Source organism: Mirounga leonina, unplaced genomic scaffold (genome assembly GCF_011800145.1).
Source record: "Mirounga leonina isolate KUSES-001 unplaced genomic scaffold, KU_Mleo_1.0 Mir_353, whole genome shotgun sequence".
Lineage (NCBI taxonomy): Eukaryota > Metazoa > Chordata > Mammalia > Carnivora > Phocidae > Mirounga > Mirounga leonina.
The window spans coordinates 1,636,113-1,654,865 of record NW_023270699.1 but is presented as its reverse complement, the minus strand read 5'-3'; the positions used below and the strand labels follow the sequence as shown (position 1 = coordinate 1,654,865).

The 18,753-nt window shown below is 61.0% G+C and overlaps 1 protein-coding gene across 2 annotated transcripts in view; it reads left to right on the top strand.

The window, feature by feature from the left end:
- Nucleotides 1-1,541: 1,541 nt before the first annotated feature.
- FAM207A (family with sequence similarity 207 member A) overlaps nucleotides 1,542-18,753 on the top strand; it is a 36,126-nt gene continuing 18,914 nt past the window's right edge. The window contains exons 1-2 of one of the 2 annotated variants that reach the window (XM_035030040.1): nucleotides 1,542-1,718; nucleotides 3,971-4,079. In XM_035030040.1, the coding sequence (XP_034885931.1) occupies nucleotides 1,581-1,718; nucleotides 3,971-4,079 (247 nt within the window). In that variant the 5' untranslated portion in view covers nucleotides 1,542-1,580. Of the gene's footprint in view, nucleotides 1,719-2,622; nucleotides 3,061-3,970; nucleotides 4,080-18,753 lie in introns of those variants that run through there. The other variant, XM_035030041.1, reaches the window with a different exon arrangement.

Sequence of the window (18,753 nt, the reverse complement as noted above, 5' to 3'; positions counted from 1 at the left end):
AGAGGCAAAAAGCAGACCCTAAAACTGAAGCTGTGACAGGCCTTGAGCTGACCCGGTACTAAGTACAACCAGTGCTGCTCACAGACTTGCAGGAGGTTCTAGCCAGAGGAAGCTGGTCTCTCCTTTTGACCAACCTGGTCTGGCAGATGCTGGTCGGACATCCACGCTGGCAGCTCTTAAAGCGTGGGGATGTCAAGCCTGAGAGGGTCTTCTGGGGTTTCTTCCAGGGACATTTCTCTGTGGCTTCAGCCTAGATCTGTTCTGTGAAGTCACCCCTGTATGTTCTGGCCTGATGTCTCTGAGCTGCCTTCTTCATCTACAAATGGCCTCATTCCCTGTTGGGACATTCTGGAACTGGATAGGTCAGCTCCTGCACAGCCCGGCCAAAGATACCCTGAACAAACCTGCTATCAACCCAAGTAGGATGTGTTGACTAGCCATAGTCTTGCCTTTTCTAGAATATCACATCCTCAGTAAAGCCTTAAATATATAAGTGGACACAAATTCCAGCTGGTTATGTGGCCTTGAGTCAATCACAGATCCTGTCACCTTGGCCTTAAGCGGTTGATGTGGTCATCTGTCCGATCTCCCGCCGGGGAGCACCTCTGTGTCCCTCCTGAGAAGTGGCACCCAGCTCTGCCTGCAGCTGGCTCTTCCTCTCCAAAACTCATCTGTGTAGGTGGGCTTCCACCCGGCTCCTGGACGTGGTTGAGACGTGGGTGCTGGCACCCAGTGTGTGTGGGGGGACACAGTGTGGCTAGTGCCCTGGCTGAGTCTGGACTCCTGCGTGGCCCCAGCCACTGCCCGTTTCATGCTGTACATTGTTCTAGATCCGTCAGCTTTTTGTCCCCAGCAGCACAACGGGCTCCCTGAGGATGGGAATTACACCCACCCCCAGGTTGCTTTCCTGAACGCACCCGTCCGGACTGGATGCACAGAAAGCAAAGCGCGGATGTCCCAAGAGCAGGGCTTCCAGACTGCGACCCTGCACCGCTTTAAGGCTGAAATTCGCGAGTTAACACCAGTTTCCAGGAATCGTTCAGAGGACTAAATGAACAGTGTAAATGTTCGACCAAAGTTAACGAAAGCAACGGACTAGGTGGATCAAGGGCTGTTGGGGTTGCCCTTAGTGTCAGGGTGTCCCACTGCAGACGGGACTCCACTTCTCAGCACGCACAGGCCCGCACGCCCCAGCCCTCTGATTCCTGTTCTCCACCCCTCCCCCGGGGGCGTTTCTGAAAGGCACGAGGCCGTGTGGCTAACACACTGGAGTGTTTCCAACATGCTTGGTCTCCGTGCAGGCCGTATCCATCCATCATTCCCCGGATCGCAGGAGGGCCGCCCGGACCACAGCGATTACCACCCCCTGCCGGGCCGAAGGCGGCGGGGCGGGGCCAGGGCGGGGCCGCGCGCCCTGGCCCCGCCCCCGTCCGGGCGCCTGCGCGGCGGGCGCGGGAGGAGGGCGGATCCCAGCCGCCCGGCTCCTGTTTCCGCCCGGGCCGCCAGCGCGCAGGAGCAGCTTCCGGCCGGCCGGGCGGCGCGCCCGGGCGGCTTCCGGCGGGCGGCGGGTTGGCGGGAGCATGGGGAAGGTGAGGGGCCTGCGGGCCCGCGTGCACCAGGCGGCGGTGAGGCCCGCGGGGCAGGCCCCGGCCGGCCCCGCGCCGCCGAGCCGGGAGGCGGCCCCTGCGCCTGCCGCGGCCCGCGGGGTCGGCGCGAAGGTGAGCGGCGGTGGGTGGGCGCCCCTGGGCGTGGGGGCCGCGCGGGGTCCGGGCGGCGGGCGGCGGAGCGGACAGAGGCCGGGGTCCGCAGCCGCCGCTCCGTGTGTGCGCGCGCGTTCGTCGGTCTGTCCCTCCCTCCGCGGGGCCGCGCTCCCCGGCTGCTCCCGGGGTCGGGGCGGGGGTGCGCCCGGGATCCCGGGATCGGCGCCTCGCCGTTTCGCGGGGGCCGACTTCCCCCGGTGCGGGCACAGCGCGTTCCAGCGCTGCGGGCGTGTACCTGTGCCCGTGGGCCGGGGGCCGGCGAGCGGACGCGGCCCGGGCCGCGCGGGCCGGGGGGAGCGCCGCGCTGCTGCTGGCGGAGCTGCTGTTGTAACGCGACGTCTGGCACCGGGGCCCGGGCTCTCACAAGCCCTGCTCTTGGGACATCCGCGGTTTGCTTGAAGTGCCGTTTGCGTGTCATAAAATGCGCTCATTGGAGTGTGCGATTCAGCGGGCATTTTTAAGTATATTCACCGAGGAGTGCAGTCGACGCCACACCTTTCAGAAGTTTCCATCGCTCTAAAGAGGAGCCCTGGCCCCGAGGGGGTGGCCCCTCTTCCTGGCTCGTTAGTACCTCCGCCCCACAGAAGCTGCGGGGAGCGGGGAGACTGCTGTCCAGCCTCCCCTGCTCGACAGGTGGGGGCGCGGTGGGGGAAGGGAGCCCCATCGTCTGGCTCCGCTTGGACTAGAGCCCTGGCACGTGGTGGGGGATGGTGGGGGGATCGTTGGCCGCTGGGGCCCAGGAGTGGCGCTCCCGAGGGAGTTTCTGTAAAGGGGGGGTTGGAGAACAGGGCAGAGCGCCGAAGCCATAGGTTCTTGGGGTTCTTTAGCTCCAGCTAAATGGTGCTGGGGGGTGGTGTGCCGCACCCTCTCCTGCCCATCTGACCAGGGCTCCCGTGCAGCCCTGGCTGTCCATCCCTGTGCTGACCAGGCCAGGTGGGAGTCCCACGAGGGAAAAATCCTGCTGATCTCAGGACTGCAGCCAAATTAGAAGGAAAGAGCCCGCCGTGAACGAGCGTCGGCATCACAGTTAGATGCTGTGAGGGCAGAAAGTTGAATTATTGGACGGAGATGTGGAATAAGAATGTCCAGGACGTAGAAGAGAAGGAAGCAGAAGAAAACCTTGAGGAGAGTAGGCAGACTTGGAAGAGAAGAGCAGCAGACGGACCTCGTGGAGACGAAGATTACGGTTGCTGCGCTCTGACACGGAATATAGGCAGTCAGACAGACCACTGGTTGCTCGTCACATGACACTGCAGACCTCGAAAGACACTCGCAGCAAAATGCGTCAATACCTGTTACAGTAAGTTCCAGAAATTTGAAGTACTGAGATGTAAAGCACCCTGTGGACAGTGTCCGAGTGGCCATGAAAAGAAGTGAGGATTGGCTGTGTGCACACTGCCCTGGGCAACCTGGGTCTGCACGCTGCCCCTCCTCTCCTGTGGCTCCTCCTTGGCGGGAGGGCTCAGCTGGGTGGCCTTCCCTGCTTGGTCCTCCCAGCTGCCTCCCGTCCAGCACTGTCCCTTGTGAATTTTCTGATGTCTCTTGCTGACTGACTTTTCCTCCAATTCTGCGAACTCCTGAGGAGCGTGGGCTTCTTGTTCAGGTGCTCTGGGCTGCAGGCACTCAGGCTAGTTTCTGCGAACCGCAGTCCTGTCTTGGTCTGTGACCCCCCTGTGGGTCGATGCTGCGGTCCCTCCGCGGTTGGGCCTAGAATGAGCCAGGTGGGTCTGGGAGGTGGGCTCTGGCTCAGCGCAGTGTGATTGGCACTGTGACTGGGAGGGTTCTGGAGTCTCACTGTCGGAAGCAGGCCTGGGGAGACACTGCTGAGGCGGAACAGTGGTCATGAGACGGCAGAGTGCTGTGGGAAGAAGAAGATGGTGCAGGTTCGGGAGGAAATCTTGTTCCTGTCCCAGTGTTTCTGGTTCATAATCACTACCTATCCTGAGTCTGGTCTAAGATGGTCCCCACAACAGGAGCAAAGCCTGTTTGGTGGTTTGAGGCAGGTGGGAGGGAGTGCTGCCTTAGGTTCCTGGGGCCCTGGGCTGAGCTCTGGGGGGCGAGGGTTACCCCCCCCCCCCAGGCTCTCCGCGGAGGAGCTGGTCCGGCCTGGCTCATCCGGAGGGCCCGTCAGGGGCTCTCCCTGCTTCATGACTGGCCTTGAGTTGTACTCTGCAGTAATGGAAAAATCTTATGTCTTCTTTCCTTTTTAGGAATGGGCTTTCATGAACACTGATGTTTTTGCTGGGACTAAGATAGACCCCAGCGCCTTGGTGCAGAAGCTGGACCCAGACACGAGGAGCGTTGCTTCTGTCAGGAGAGGTGAGAATGTGCGGCTAAGGTCCGGGTGTTTATAGCCCTGGCCCCAGGCCGGGTCTGACATACTCATGTGCGGGCCAGGGCAAGTTTCAGCTAACCTGTACGTGTTTCAGAGGTTTTTTTATCCAGTGGAAAAATTTTAAGGTGTACTAAAGTAGAAAGAATGGTGTAAAGGTACCCCATGTATCCGTCACCCTCTTTTAACACACTGGATTATTTTGAAGCAAAGTGTTTTACTCATAAATTCTTTTAATACATATGTGCGGAGTTCTTAAAACATAAATGTGCAATACCATTGTCACGCCTAAATCATTTAGTAGTCCTTATCATCAGATAAGCACACGGTGCTCATATCTTCGTGATCACCTGAAAATTTCTTTGTAGAAATCAGGGTGCACTTGGGGCCACCTGTTCCGTTGCAGCTCCTGCCCCCCTTTTTCCTTCATGTCTTACGATGTGGGGCAGGTCATTTTCCCCAGTGTACTTCCCCCACTTGGGACTCTGCTGGTTGTTTCTCTGACGGGCTGCTGCCGGTCACCAGCACTCGTGTGCGGTGGGCTCTGGCCTGGACAGGGCACGCTGCCGCTGCCGTGCCCGCCGCCTGAGGGGAGGCCTCTGCTGCCCCGGGAGCCGCGCTCACAGGTGAGAGGTTGGGGCGATGGCGGCGTGTGGGCCTGTGCGGGGCCGGGCTGTCTGTGCCGGTCCGCAATCCTGCTCTGCTGAGACCTGCCCATCTTTTTACCTTGCTTGAATCCTGCTCTGCCTTTCGGGCTTGAAAGTTGTAAGTAGCGGCCTTCTCGTCGTCGTGCTGCTGTAAGCACTGATCTCTGTGGCCCCACGGTACCCCGTCCAGTTGACCTGTTCTGAACTGTTCTCTTGTTGGGTAATTATGTGGCTTCCAGGTTTTTAATATTGTTCCAGGTTGCATCTCCTGTTTGTAAGCCATCCTTAAGTGTTGTAAGTTGTAAGTATTTCACAGCTGTGATTTGTATCAAGCCCTTTGCTTGGGGTTATGTTGTTTACACGGCGCTTTGGGGTTTTTATTGTTTCATAGGGGAGATGTGCCCATTCCAGTCTCCTTGCACTTCTTAGTACATTGAAACCTGTAGGGGGACCCCCCCCCCCCGGGTTCTTGGCCAGGAGCCTGCTAAGTAAACCAACAAAAGACAGTCAAGAGAAAAACAATGTATCTTCCGGGAGAAACCTCAGTGAGAGGTAACTCCAAGGAGCTGTTGGAACCGAGGCTTCTCTGGAATCTAACATAGAAGGCTAGTTCTGTAGGCTTCCAGGGGCACAGACAAGGTAAATCTGGGGGGAACTTACCGGAGGAAAGTTTGCTGGCGCAGGTGCATCCAGGTGCTGATTTCCCGTCGTCTTCAAGGCCGGAAGATGTCACAGGACAGGGACCCAGGCAGACATTTTCAGAATTTTCTGCTTTTAGTCAGATAAGGGAAGCTCTGGGAGGGCTGCCTTCCGCATCTGTTGATCCCATTTGCCTCCAGCTCCGAGGAATCCTCATGGTGGCCAGAGTGGCATGTTTGGGGGTAGCGTGTTCTCGTCCCTCATGGACCCTCCTGCGACTGTTTCTGCGGATGCACATTGCAAAGCAGATTGCAGCTCGGGCTGTGTCCTGCCCTGGTGTGAGTCCCTGTGCTCCCGCAGGGACCCAGGGGCCGGGGCAGGGCTGTGCCTGGAGGCCACGGGCACTCAGGCTTCTTTGTTGACCAGCAGACGGTTTTCCGCTTCTCTCAGCCTTGGATGAGAGCTTTCTGTGTTGTACAGGTCAGCTCTGCTAGGGTTTTTAAATTGCCGCGTAAGTTACTCCTTCAGAGAGCTGTCAGAGGCTGTCTCTGACAGTGTCCCCCTTCTGCGTGCCACCCTGTGGCCTCTCCCCTACTCCTCCTGCCTCCCTGGTGGCTGTGGGGCTGTTTGCCTTCTGCCCATGGGACGGGCTCTGGCATACTGGTCTGGCCCCGGTCTGGCCCCCACAGGCTGAGCCCTCCGCAGGGCGGGCATCTGCAGGGTTGGCGGGCCGCCAGGCAGGAGATGGGACTGCTTGGCGCGTGCTCTCACCTTCTCGTGTGCTCCTCACGGTTGTCCTGCGTGAGCATCCCGTCTGTGGCTAACAGCTGGAGCGGTGCGGCCCGAGGCAGCAGGGGTGCTCAGCCTGGAGCGACTGAGCCCATCCAAACCCGTTGCCACGGTGATGTGCGCTGGGCACTTGTCCCCTCCATCCAGGGGCGTGGTGGAGGTACTAGAGTGTGGCTTTTGTTCCTGTGGCAGCTGACAAACAGCTCTCAGTAGTAGCCCTGTCCGTGGACGTGCACACAGATTCCCATTTACCTGAGAGGATGAGCCCTGCAGGGGAGAGGTCAGCTGGGCTGTCCATGGGCGCCGGGGCCCCTAGTCCTGCGCCCGCCTTTGGCCTGCCTGTAGTGGGGCCTCTGTGAGGGGCTGGCTTCAGATGAGGACCCAGGGCAAAGAGCGGGAGAAGCCGCCTGTGCTTTGGTGTCCCCGGATAGTCTGGAGGGAGTGGAGGGGACAGAGCCTTCGTGTGCAGTTATAGGACCTGTGTTGGACCACTGGTGATACAGTGTTGGGTCTGCTGGAGTTTGGAGCATCTGTTTAACTTCGGCTGTCAGGTGAGCGTCACATCTGCTGGGTAGGTGTGCCATGTGGCCTGCCTGGGAGTTGTTTGGGACTCCTCTGGCTGTGGTGGCCAGGCAGCGCTCCCATGTCTGTGAGGGGCTGGCGTACTTTGTCCCCCTTCACGGATGGAGGTCAGCTGGCGGTGTAGGGGTTGGACCCTCCCTTTGCTGAGCTCAGTGGGAGTGACAGCGGGGCCTCCCTCTGCCACTGTTCCCTGCAGAGCACGGTCACAGTCGCCTCTCCCCCCACATCTCCCCTCCCCTCCCCGCGTCTCCTTCGCAGAGAGCCTCTGAGGCTGTACGCCTCCTTTAGGGTGGTCCCCAGCCAGCACCAGCATCACTGGGACCCCACCCAGACCTGCTGAACCTTGTTGCCACCACCGTCCAGTGGTCTCTGATGCTGCCACATCAGGATACGGGCCAGGAGTCTAGTGGGTCCTGTTTGGCAGCTACAGGAGTACAGAAGCCTCTCCCATCTTTTCTCGGGTCCTCTTGAAGATCCTAGACCCCAGCCCGGACCTCTGGGTTCTTAGCTCTGCATGACCACGTCCTTCCTGACCTGATCGGGTCCTAGCAGCCACTGCGGTCCTGTGGGAGCCCCCGGCGTGGCAGCACCTTGGTGCATCAGCCGGTCTGCCAGCAGATCTGGGGCCTCACACTCGTGTCTCTGCTCAGTGGGCAGAACTCAGTTACCTCTTGCCTTCGAATTGAGTCTGAGGCATGTTTTGGTGAAGGTGGGTTAGTAGATGGGAAGTGTTGGACCCGGTGCTTGATTTTCGTCAGCACCCAGCTGGGGCTGCAGAAGCCGTGGCCCCTCTCCTGGTGGCTTGACGTGTCCAGACAGCTCAGGTGTTGGGGCTTCAGCCTTCCTCCCATGCTGTGCCTCCCTCTCGGCCAGCAGCTCTTCCATCTTGGCCCGCATCATCTCCCGACGGGCCAGTGCCCTGGGTCCTACAGGAGACGTCGCACTTTGTGGCTTCCCAGGTTTGAGCGGGGGCTGGTGGCCTGGGGCAGGTCCTGTGGAAGGTGGCATCTGAGGACTCAGCTGCTGCTCAGTCACCCGCTGGGACATGAAGGCGAGGGTGCCTGTCGGCCTGGATTAGCGCGGACATGGCCGTCCCAGAGTCCTTGCCCTGGGCTGAGTCACAGAACCACTGCCTTCCTCTGGCCGCTGTACCGCGCCACACAGCGGGTACGGTTGGGGGGGGCCCTGGCCCGTTGTACGTCCCTGCCACGTGCACGCATGTGGCTACCCTGCCCCAACACGCACACACGTGCTCCTCCCCGTGTCAGCTCGTGCTCACGCCCAAGGGGCCTGTTTTACCTTGTGGGTGCTTTGCTGCTGGCATCTTCCCTGAGTCTGCACAGAGCCTTTGAGAATCCTGCTGGCCGGTGAGCCCAGTCTGCCTCCTTGGGCCCACCTTCTGATTCCAGTGCGTGCGGGCCGCTGGACTCTGTGCGGTGGGTTGTGGGGCTCCTGTGATGCTGTAGCTTCACCTCCCACCCTGGGGGCACGCGGCTGTGGTGTAGGGACAAAGGTCGCCCCCAGTTCCCGCTGCAGACGCCCCCCCACCCCAGCAGCAGAACTCGGCTTTGCCGCGAAGGTCAGGGTCTGTGGGGGGACCTGCATGTGAAGTGGCTTTGAAGCTCCTCTGCATCGGTCTTGGGGGGCACACGGCCGGTCCAGGGTGAGTATGTGGCTTCTGTGTCCTTCCCCTGCAAGGGACACCGCTCTGCCAGTTCTGGGTGTCTAGTTCCGTGCTCGTCCGTGCCGGAAAGTTGCAGATAACAAGCCCCGTCTGTTGTCACGTAAACACGCAGGGCATTGGGCCAGTACTCATTCCTGTGGCCTGGGCTGCGCAGTGCTGGCCGCCGGACTCAAGCCCAGAGAAGCAGGCACCTGAGGGCAGGCCTGGAAGAGGACAGGCCTGGTTAGGGAGGGAGTCCCTAGGGATGACCAAAGAGCATGGTCAACACACTGGATGGCCAGCACGCTGGGCAGTGTGGAGGCTGCCAGGAGGTGCTCTGGGGGCTGATGAGGCTGTGGCCGAGAGGGTAAGGAGGTGGCGGTGGTGAGCGGCCCAGGCCAGCCTCCAGGCCGCAGGGACTCCAGGAGCAGAGCGTGGGGGCCTGCCCTCCTCGGCCTGGCTCCGGGGCTGGACTCTGACCTTCGCCTTCAGTCTGGAGCAGCTGCAGGTGCGCAGTGTGTTCAGCAGAGGGCGGCAAAGCTGCGTCTCCCGGGAGGCCAAGCCTGGCTTTGGAGAGGCCGGCCCCGCCTTAGGGAGAGGAGCTCGGCAGCACGGATTCTGAGGGCTTTCTGGCGGTTGTCTTCAGGGATTTTGTAAAGCTCCCCCTTCAGAGACATTTCACAGCTTTTCCTCCAGCTGTGAGGTAGGGGTGAGACACAACGCACCCAGAAGGTTTTCAGCACTTACCCGCAAGCCACCCCGAGTGTGAAATGAGCAAGGAGAGGGGATTACTGCTCTCTGGGCCAGGCCAGGGGCCTTGCCGGTAGCTGCCTGGGACTGCGTTGGCTGAGGGAGTGTTTGAGGCCCCCCGTGGCCTTCTGGCCCTCTTGAAGGCTGTTGCAGGGAACTCCCGGAGGTCTGTAGTGGCTGGTGGTGTTTATCAGGCTGGGGAGCCAGAGAGCCTTCCTGCCTCCTCACTGCGGTGCCTAGTGCCCGCCCGCTGGAGGTGGCCGCGTCTCCTGTGACTGCAGCCTCTGCTGCTGCCTGGGCATTTATTTGGTTCCTTGCTGGGGGGTAGGCCGTGGGCAGGAGCGCCTCTGCCCAGCCCCAGGGAGGGGCACCCAGTGCCTCCAGAGGCAGCCTGGCTCGCAGGGCCCGAAGGTCTGTGCTCCTGACCAGGCGGAGGGTTGGAAGGCGGGGGCTTCTGCTCTGGGCCTGCTGGCAGCCGTGGGGCCGCTGAGCTGGAATGCTGATGGCATCTGGCCTCGCGGTCGCGCGGTGCCAGGGCAGGAAGGGGCCCACTGCCTGGCTGCTCGCGCCTTGGTCTGCCTCCAGCCCGTTCTTTTTAACAACAGGAAGCAGGGAAGGGCAAGGTCAAGGAGGCAGCCTGGAACAGCCCTGCTTGGATGGTTTGGAGAGGGTGTGGGCGTGAGGCTGTGGGGTATGGGGCCTGCATCCCGCTCCCTCTGTCATCAGGGCTTTGGGAGGAGGAATGTGGGAGTACTTGGTCCCATGCTTGAATTCCCCTTCCTCCCCACTTTGGAACAAGCCATGGCCACTTCATTTCCAGGACCTTCTTCCAGCCTCTAGACGGCTCTTTGTGGGAGGTGAAGCATGGGAGGACCTGGCTGATGCCCACGGGCGCTGCAGCCTGGCCGCGGGAGGACTTGGCATATGTAGTCTGTACTGAGAGGGATGAGGTGTGGAGCGGGAGCACCCCGGAGTGGCCGCAGCTTGCCCTCTGCCCACTGAGCTCTTATGCTGGGGGCCTGCCTGTGGTAGGCTGACCAGCCAGAGCCTCTGTGCCCATCCCGGCAGCCCTGAGTGCGGTGTGGGGGCTGAAATCCATGCTGGAGGAGGCCTGGTGGCTTTAGGAGGTGTCTTTGCTGGGCCAAAGAGGGTAGGGTGTGGTGTGGTGAAAGTCTGCTGAACACCCACGCCTGCAGGCCTGGGCTCAGGGTGTGCAGCAGGCAGGGCCTGGCCAGCCCCTAGGTGTACCCTGCAGGTGGCTGGGGCAGCCCTCCGGCCGGGACCTCCCTGCCCAGTTCTAAGCCCTCTCTCTCTCTCTCGGGTGCCCCTCTCTGAGAGCCCCAGCCCAAGCCCTGTACCTGCGCTGTTGCCCAGCCCTGGTGACCCAGATGCCAGCGGGGCTACACAGCCCATGTGGGGGGTGGGGGACAGATGGGACACGCCCAGCACAGCGGGGCTCCCAGAATCAGTGTGAGCCACAACAAGGTGTAGGCCCCATGCTCACCGGGTCCAGGGCCTCCACAGTGGTCACAGCCCCTTTGAGCAAGGGGCCCCTCCTTCCTCCCATCAGTGGTCCCTGGCTTGGCTCAGGGTAGACTTGGGAGTCCGTGTCTACCTGTGTCCACCCTCAGGAGAATGAAGGGGACCATCGGGGTGAGCCAGGCAGCCACCCCGCAGGACTAAGGTCCAAGATCCCGCCTGGCAGTGGGAAAGAGGACCAGAATTGGGACTGGGAGGACCGTACCCCACTCTGCAGCCAGGCCGCTGGGGTGCCACACTGCAGGGCCTCAGTGTGCCTGTTGGCTGAGGCCCCAGGTCTAGGTCTGGATCAGGCTCAAACCCTGGGGGTGCTCATGTTTGTGCTGCTAGATAGCTCTGGGCATCCGTCCCACCCCGACCTGTGCCCGAGCCGCCTCCTGCCGCAGTGGGCATTGGCTGGTGCGAGGATGTGCCTGTAGTCGGATGTTCTGTTCACTTCCTTGGGGACCTGGGAGGCCGAGCTCTTCTGCTCAGGAAGCAGTGAGATGCTGTCCTTTTAGCCTGGTGCTCTCGTGAGTGACATGCCATGGAGACGCTGGAGTGGGGCGGGCGGGCCGGGCTCCCAGTCCGGGCTCTGCTGTCTGTCTTCCTCTCGGCAGCCATCTGTAGTGCTGCTGCGCTTGTCCCAGGCCCTACGCGCTTCAGTGACCCCCTCTGCTGTGCTGGCGGGCAGTCGGGAGCCAGCCTGCTGGGTCATGTGCTGCCCACCGTTTTCTTGCTGGTGGCCTGAGGCTTTCTGTGATTGGCTCCCTCATCTGCAAGAAGGGCTGCTGGGGGGCTCTGTGAGGTCATCCTTGCAGAGCTCTGATGGCAGAGCGTGGCCCAAGCAGGTGACAGGGAGGCTCATGGCGACCCCCTCCTCTGTCCTGGAGCCTGTGACGGCGGCCCCCTTCCTGGCAGCATGGCAGGCTGAGTGTTCCCTGCGATTGAAGTAGCTTGTTGGATGTGACTGTCTTAGGAATGGTTGACACATGCATGGGGGAGAACATGCAGCCATTCGGGGGGCCAGCGTCTCGCTGCAGCGGACCTTTCCATGCACAGGAGGTGGGGGGCGTGGAGAGCCGGCAGGGGGAGAAAGATCTGGGTTCCCTCTGGAATCTGGGGGGAGCAGGAGGGGCCAGGCTGTGGAAGAAGCCCCTTCGCTCTGTGCTGTTCCAGGTCTTGGCTCCATGAAGCTGAGCTGACGCATGAATGGGTGCCCCAAGTCCTCAACCCTGAACGACCAGGCTCAGCCCTGGCGGAGGCTCGGAAGTCAGGGACTGGCCTCCCTCTAAAACCGCTTTTGTGAAAGGTAACACTTGGCAATTGGAAAAGCATGTGCACAGTAGAGAAAAGACAAAGCCTCCTTCTCTACCCAGAGACTGCAGTCCCTGTGTCCCTGTGTGGGATTTTGCATTTGTGACCGGGCTGTGCCCACAGACTGACCTGGTCAGAGCGGATGCCACCTGCCCCGTTCCTGGAAGCGGCCGGCGGGCTCCTCGGCCCAGCGCGGCTCGCTGCCCTTCGTGCAGACGGGCCCCCAGCCCGTGGCGGGCTGGGTGGAGCCGCTGGCCCTGCCTGGGGGAATGTCCCTCTGGGCAGAGCCCTGGCTGCCTCCTGCAAGGCTCGCGGAGTGCCTCTGTCTGCTTCTGCACACCTGAGCGGGAGGCCTCCCTGGGCACGCAGAGAGGTGGCGGGCCGGTGTGGAGGGACGGTGCGCCGCCTCAGCTCCCGGAGCTCCTCCGTCAGCGGAGTTGGGTCTGGTTGCGGGCAGGTCCTCGGGTGCTCCTCCGTCACCAGATACCACCTGAGAGCCTTCTCCCCTCTCCCGCCGCTCCAGAACCTTCCTTCCAAGGGGGGACGCTGTCTTTACAGCGCCATCCACCAGCAGCGGCCTCTGGACCCGAGGGGGCAGGTGGGGTTATAGGGCCGTTTGGGGGTCATTCCCTTTGCGAGGGGTGCTGCTCCTTGGGCACGACTGTGTCACATGCTGGAGAAGACGGGGTGGGGAGGTGCTGTCTGGGCACGCGGCTTGCTATTTCTAAACCTGGCGCTCTGGACTTGGCGGCAAGCAGCTATTTCAGGTTCTCGGCGCGTTTCTGCTGCTTGTGGAGCCTGGCAGCTGCACCCCGCCGAGGCCGTCTGCTGTCACTCATGTCCCCGGTGGCTGAGGGGGGCCGGAGGCCTGTGTGCGGTCTCTGCTCATGCAGGCCGTCCGGCCCTCTCGGTGCTCGGTGCCCGCGGGTCTGGCAGCCGTCCCCCTTTGGGCACCTGCACGCTGGTGGGTTTTCCAAAGCCCACCTCAAGATGCTCAGGCAGAATCTGTGAGGTAGGGGCCCTCCTGGCCTCTTGTGGACGAAGGGTCCTCACATCCCTACCACTCAGAGGGAGGCACTGTCCAGTGAAGGTGCTGTGACCGCTGAACCTGAGCATCACCTGCGCTTTCCTGTCTGCCTGTGACTTTCCCCTCCCTCTGCCGGCTTGCTGCTCACCACGGTCAGGGAGGGGTGTGTGTGGCCTGTCCGGCAAGGAGCCTTGAGCAGGGCTTAGCCTTACCCCCTGTGGGCTCATCCTGGGCGCTCCGTAGATTGTGGAGAGGAGGTGAGGAGGGGACACCCCCAGAGCATGTTGAGTACATGCTGCTTGGGGGACCCTCGGGGCACCTCGCCCAGTGTCCCCTTTCTCCCTGGCAGATGTAGAGGCCCCTGGAGGGGGGAGGCTGAGCTTGGCTTGAGCGTCTCCGGGTGGAGGCGCCGCCTGCAGGCTTCCTTCCCTGAGAGAAAGGAGCCTGTAAGGATGAACTCTTTGCCTCCATCCTTGGAGTGCAGCCGTGCTGCTCGCTGTCCCTCTGGCGCCTTGTTACCTAGAGGGTTCCCCCACCTGGTCTCTCCTGGCAGTGGCCTGCAGAAGGCGATGGAGATGGGCCAGGTTGGCGGGGGTGGGACGAGGGGTTACAGGAGGAGCAGGCAGGGGTTACTCGTGTCGTGCTGGGGACGGGGGCCCAGGCGCCGGCAGGCCAGTCTGTCCCGAGGGGAGCACCGCAGGTTGGCCCGAGCCCCCCACGAGCCCCTCCCCTCTGCCCATGGGTGCTGCTCCTCGTTCCCTCCCATCAGTCTGTTGGGCCTGTAGGGCCACCTCTGAAAGAGGAGCAGCTCTGCGGCTGCAGAACCAGAACCACCGGTGGCCCTGTCAGCCTTCCGCTCCGAAAGCTGCACCAACAGCCACGTCACCATGCGTCTTTATGTTAGAAGTTGGTCCCAAGGGTTTTGAGTCTGTCCTTTTGACATATGCAACAGTTTGGGGCGTCTGGGAGTTCATCATGGGAGAGGTTTTCATCAACAAAAAGGGTACTTTAGCAGTAGAACTCGGTGGGTGTTTTTGAGAATATGTTGATGTGGCTTCTTTGGTTAATAATCTTGTTATTTTTTTTCCCAGACACGGTCTCTGACTAGGGAAGTTTGTCCCTGTGTTTTTTTATATCTTTGCTTTTATAAAAATTTCTAAATGGCTGTCTGCTTGCAGGGTGCAGCATAAATAATTAAATGGAAAAATGAAGGGAACAAAATCTAGCTGCACCGCCTGTAGGCGACCACCTGTCTCAGGCTTGCCGAGGTAGGGGGCTCGGGCCCTCCTTGTTCTAGCTGCATCTCCGGCCATCGGGCCTGTCCTCTCCGTCCTGGAGAGCCCACAGTGCTCGCCCCCCCGTGGCACACCACTGCCCTCTCGTTAGCGTGGCGTACACGAGCGTGGAGACTCTGTGCAGGGACTCTGGTGCAGCTGTCCCCCCTGCAGGCTTCTCCGTTTCCACAGTCTGCATACCTGGCTGGTGCTGGCCCCGTGCTTCCGTGAGTGCTGGGTATGGTTGCCCGTCAGCACAGGGTGACCTCGCTCCTCTGCAAGGCTCTTGGGGTTTGTCGTATGATGGGACCTACGCTGCAGGGCTTGTCGTGTCCGCCCATCTTTGTGGATGCTAGTAAACACCTCTGTACACAGAAATGTAGAGGTGGAATTGCTGAGTCAGATGTGCAGACATTTAAAAAATCCATAGATGGTTTTGGGAGCCAGATGGCCCCTTTGGCCCTGGGTTTGCATCACAAGTCCCCACCTGTGGCCCAGGGTATTAGTACATGCCTCTGACTGGGGACCGAACACGAGAAGCCCATAAAACAACGACGAAAGTCAGTAGACAGTGCCTAATTGCCTTCTCAAGATGCTGCCCTGTGGGAGCCCTTGCTGTGCGTGTGAGAGTCCGCCTCTGCCTCTGGTCTGAGCCGGCTGGTGCTGCCTAGGTCTCTGCTGATGTCGGGGGCGGCCAGTGCGGGCCGGTTCGTAAGACGTGCGCTTCCTTAGAAGTTCCATTAGCCATGTTTCTCTGGAGGCAGTCCGTTTTTGCGCCTTTCTTATTCCTTTATGATGTTTGCCTTTCCTATTGATTCAGAAGCGCTTTTTTGTTGCCTGCAGGCGTCCCCATCAGTGATGCCTTTTGAGTTTGTTCACATAACTTTTTTACTACAGTTCTCGTACATAGTCAAATTGCTGTTTTCTTTCTATTTTGCAACTCGTTTGTGTTTTTTGTAGTACTTTTACGGTTTTGTTTTACATATTTTATGCATTGGGACCTTATTTTGATGCACAGAGGGATGGGAAGGACTCTCGCTTTATTCCTGCAAATCTCTGTCTTTGGTAGCATTTACTGAGGAGCTGAGGTGTGAGCGTCAGTGTCCCGGGATGCCTTTGTGCGAGGCTTTAATCACGTCAGCCTGCTCCTGAAGCCGCTCTGAAACCTGAGGCTACCTCCTTCTGTTACTTGTGCTTGGTTTTTGCACATCTTTGTTGATGAAAGGAGAGCAGGTTCTTGGTGTCATTTATGGAAAAGCTAATTACGTATTAATTCTTCCAGTTTCGTTAGGATGTACGTCCTGTGATGAGGCATTACTCATGTCCTGTCCTTTGCACGTCCTGCTCAGGCTGTAGACCGCATGGGAGGCGGGCCGCTGGGGTGCCAGTGCGGGGCCCTGGACCTCGCACTGTGCACCGGCATTCCGCTTACATGGCTGGGAAGACTGTTGAGTCTCTACCGCCGAAGGCCCAGAGCTTGCTGTCTTGCCGCAGGAAGCTGCGTCTTAGCGTCAGCTTTTCTGGTTGGAGCAGCCTATACCTGAGCTCGTGCCCATCCGTCCTCCCTGGGATGCCCAGAGCCCGTTGGCCTGTGGCTGAGGTCACTGCCCCGGGGCTGCGGAGGTGCCTCAGGCCGGCTGGAGGGTGGGGCTCGGAAGTGGGTGGGTTGGTGGGGTGCAGGCACGGCGAGGGTGGGAGGCCACGTGGCCTCCTGTGCTCAGCGTGGTCACTGGGTTGACTGTTCTTAGGTTCTGGAGAATTTTTCTGATCCTGAAGGTGAGAATACGCTGCTCGCTGGGTCACGTGGACACCCCAGGTTGGCGTTCCTGGCACCTGCCCTGAGTTCTGGCTGGGCACTCGGGTTGGGATGACGCGCCCCGGAGTGCGCAGTTGCTGTCACTTTGTCACTTGTCGGAAATGCTGCTGGACACCTCTCGTTCCGCTCCCCCAGGCGGCAGGGCTGTGGTGTCGACTTGGGGGGTCCTGGAGGTGAGGGCACACCCAGGACAGCGTCCCTGGGAGGGACTAGGACCCAGGTTTGCATGCGGCACTCTTGAGCCTCCTGCCTGGGACCAGAGAGGCCAGCGTCATGGTGCCCGGCCCCGGTTTTCCGAGGCCGGCGTTTCTGCTGTCGTGGGTCACGTGGAGCTTGCTGCCCGGAGGCGGCGACTGGAGATTGGGTGTGCTTCTTTGCTGTACATGCGAGAACTGGGACAGCCCGCGCTGACACCGCACGGGGGTCTGTCGGCCTCCGTGCGGGCGGTGTCGCTTGCGCTGAACTGCCTGGCTCTGGGTAGGTTCTGCTCTGGGCCTCCGTGCCTCCTTTGTGGTGTGGCACAGCCACGTGCGGGGCGTCAGGAGGAACAGGGCCTGTGGGACCAGCGGCCACAGGAGGGAAGCCCACAAGGTGGGGTGGGAGTAACTGAGAGCCAGAGCAGGATTCGGGGGGGCGCTCCTGGGTAGGATGTGAGCTGGTGCCGCCCGGTTGCTGGCCCCTGTGGCAGAGCCCCGTCGGCCGTGGTGGAGAAACCGCAGTCGGGCAGTGCTGCTGGGATTCCCGTCCACCTGGGAAGGTGTCCTCACTTGGGGTCCTGAGGGTGGCCTGCCCAGGGCTGAGGCTTGGTGCTACGGCTGGCCAGGCCACCTCCGTGCGCCCCCGAGCATCTCCTGACCCATCTCAGGCCGTGCTCCTGGCGCCAGTGCTGAGGGCGGGGCCCCCTTCACAGGACTTGGCTCAGGACAGCCCGGGCACTCTGGTGAGCAGACACGGGCGCAGCAAGGGGCCTGGGGGCGGAGGTCACGAGAGCGGGCGTCGGACGGGCGCTCTAGAGTGGAGTGGGGGCTCGGAGTGGGTGCAGCTGGAGGCGCTCGAGGGCTCTTGACCGCCTGCCCTCTCCTGCACGTGCGTGAAAATCTCCCATAGAAGGCTGCCATGGAGCCCTCCCCCTGCCGGGATCTGTGCTTCTCTTTCTTCCGAGGCTGCCTCCGCTCCGGGTCTGACGCTGTCCGGGGACAGCGAGGTGCGCCTGGGCAGCTGTCTTGCCTCGCTCAGCCTCAGGCTCTGGCTGCCCAGACCATCCCGGCACTCCCAGAGACCACCTTCTCTGAAGCCTGTGTTTACATGGCTTGTCTGTAGGGCCTGTCCACCTGGCCCACTGGCCACCACGCCCCTCTTGCCCTCTTGTCTGTCTCATTCGAGGCTGTAGCCTCAGTGCAGAGTGAGGGCTTTGCCTGGTCCTTGGGGGTTTGGGCTTTTGGAACCCTCCAGATGTGCTGGGGACCCCCGTCAGGGACACTGAGGTGAGCAGGGCTTATGGTGCCCGGGGTGGGCCGCGTGTTTGCCGCCTGCGGCCTGTGGGGCCCACGCTTCCAGGCAGCTTCTGGGGGACCTCACTCTCCGGGTGCTCGTCTGTCTCACAGGGACGGCATGTTTGGTTCCTGTTTCCCCAGTGCCGTGGGGACAGGCTACTGGGCAGAGGCCCCCAGGGGTGGGGTCTCCCTGAACTTTGTGAGCCGCCTTCACGTCCTCCTGTCGGATGCTTCCCTGGGAGGGCACCCTCCTGCATTCACCTGCTGGACATGTGGGTCAGCTGTGTTCCTGTCACTGGCCTCCATTTCCCAGACTGTCACCTCAGTCAGATGCCCCCTGACCCCATAGCGGGCACTGTCATCACCCAGCTGTGGCTTGACATGGCACCAGGACACGTGGACATTCACCCCCACCCCAACCCCCAGAGGCCTCTCGCGCCTGCACGAGGCTGCAGAGATGCCCTCCCCGCCTGTATCAGGCTGGCACCTGGCGGCCGGATAGCATGGTGGGTGTGGTGCCAGGCGCAGGGGGGCGGGAGCTGGAGCAGCTGGAGGAGCAGGGTTACCCTGGGGGCCCGCACCCTGCAGCCCCTTCTGTCCACCCTCTCACACCCGCCCCCGTTCTGAGCAGCTGAGGGTGACTGGAAAGACACAAGGTCTCCGCTCTCTGGGCGGGTGGGGGGGGGGCAGTGAGAGGTCAGGGCCGCGAGGAGGAGAGTAGGTCAGCTCCAGCACATCTGGAAGTTTCAACGCGAGGCCACAGCTTGCAGGGTCTTACTTTTGGATAAGGGATTAATCCTCCTGGGAGTCCCGGATTACAGGGTTTTATGCACGTTCCTGAGCTGAAGAGTTTAACAGGCGCACCCCCTTTCTCTTGATGGAACTTGTTTCCGCTCTGTTGTGTAGACATCATGGATCTCCCGTAGGAGCTGGGAAAATCGGCGTGAAGAAAAGACACGTCGGGAGATGCGAGTGTCTCGTAGCCTGTGCTCGGGTGGGCTATGCCCTGGGCTTAGGCCACTTGGTCTCTGGGGAAACCGGTTAAGGCCAAGAAATTGGAGCCAGCCTGGAGACCGCTCTGTTTGTAGAGCAAACTGGAGGCAGAGACACTGTCCGCAGCGTCCAGCGTCTCCTGGCCCAGCGCCC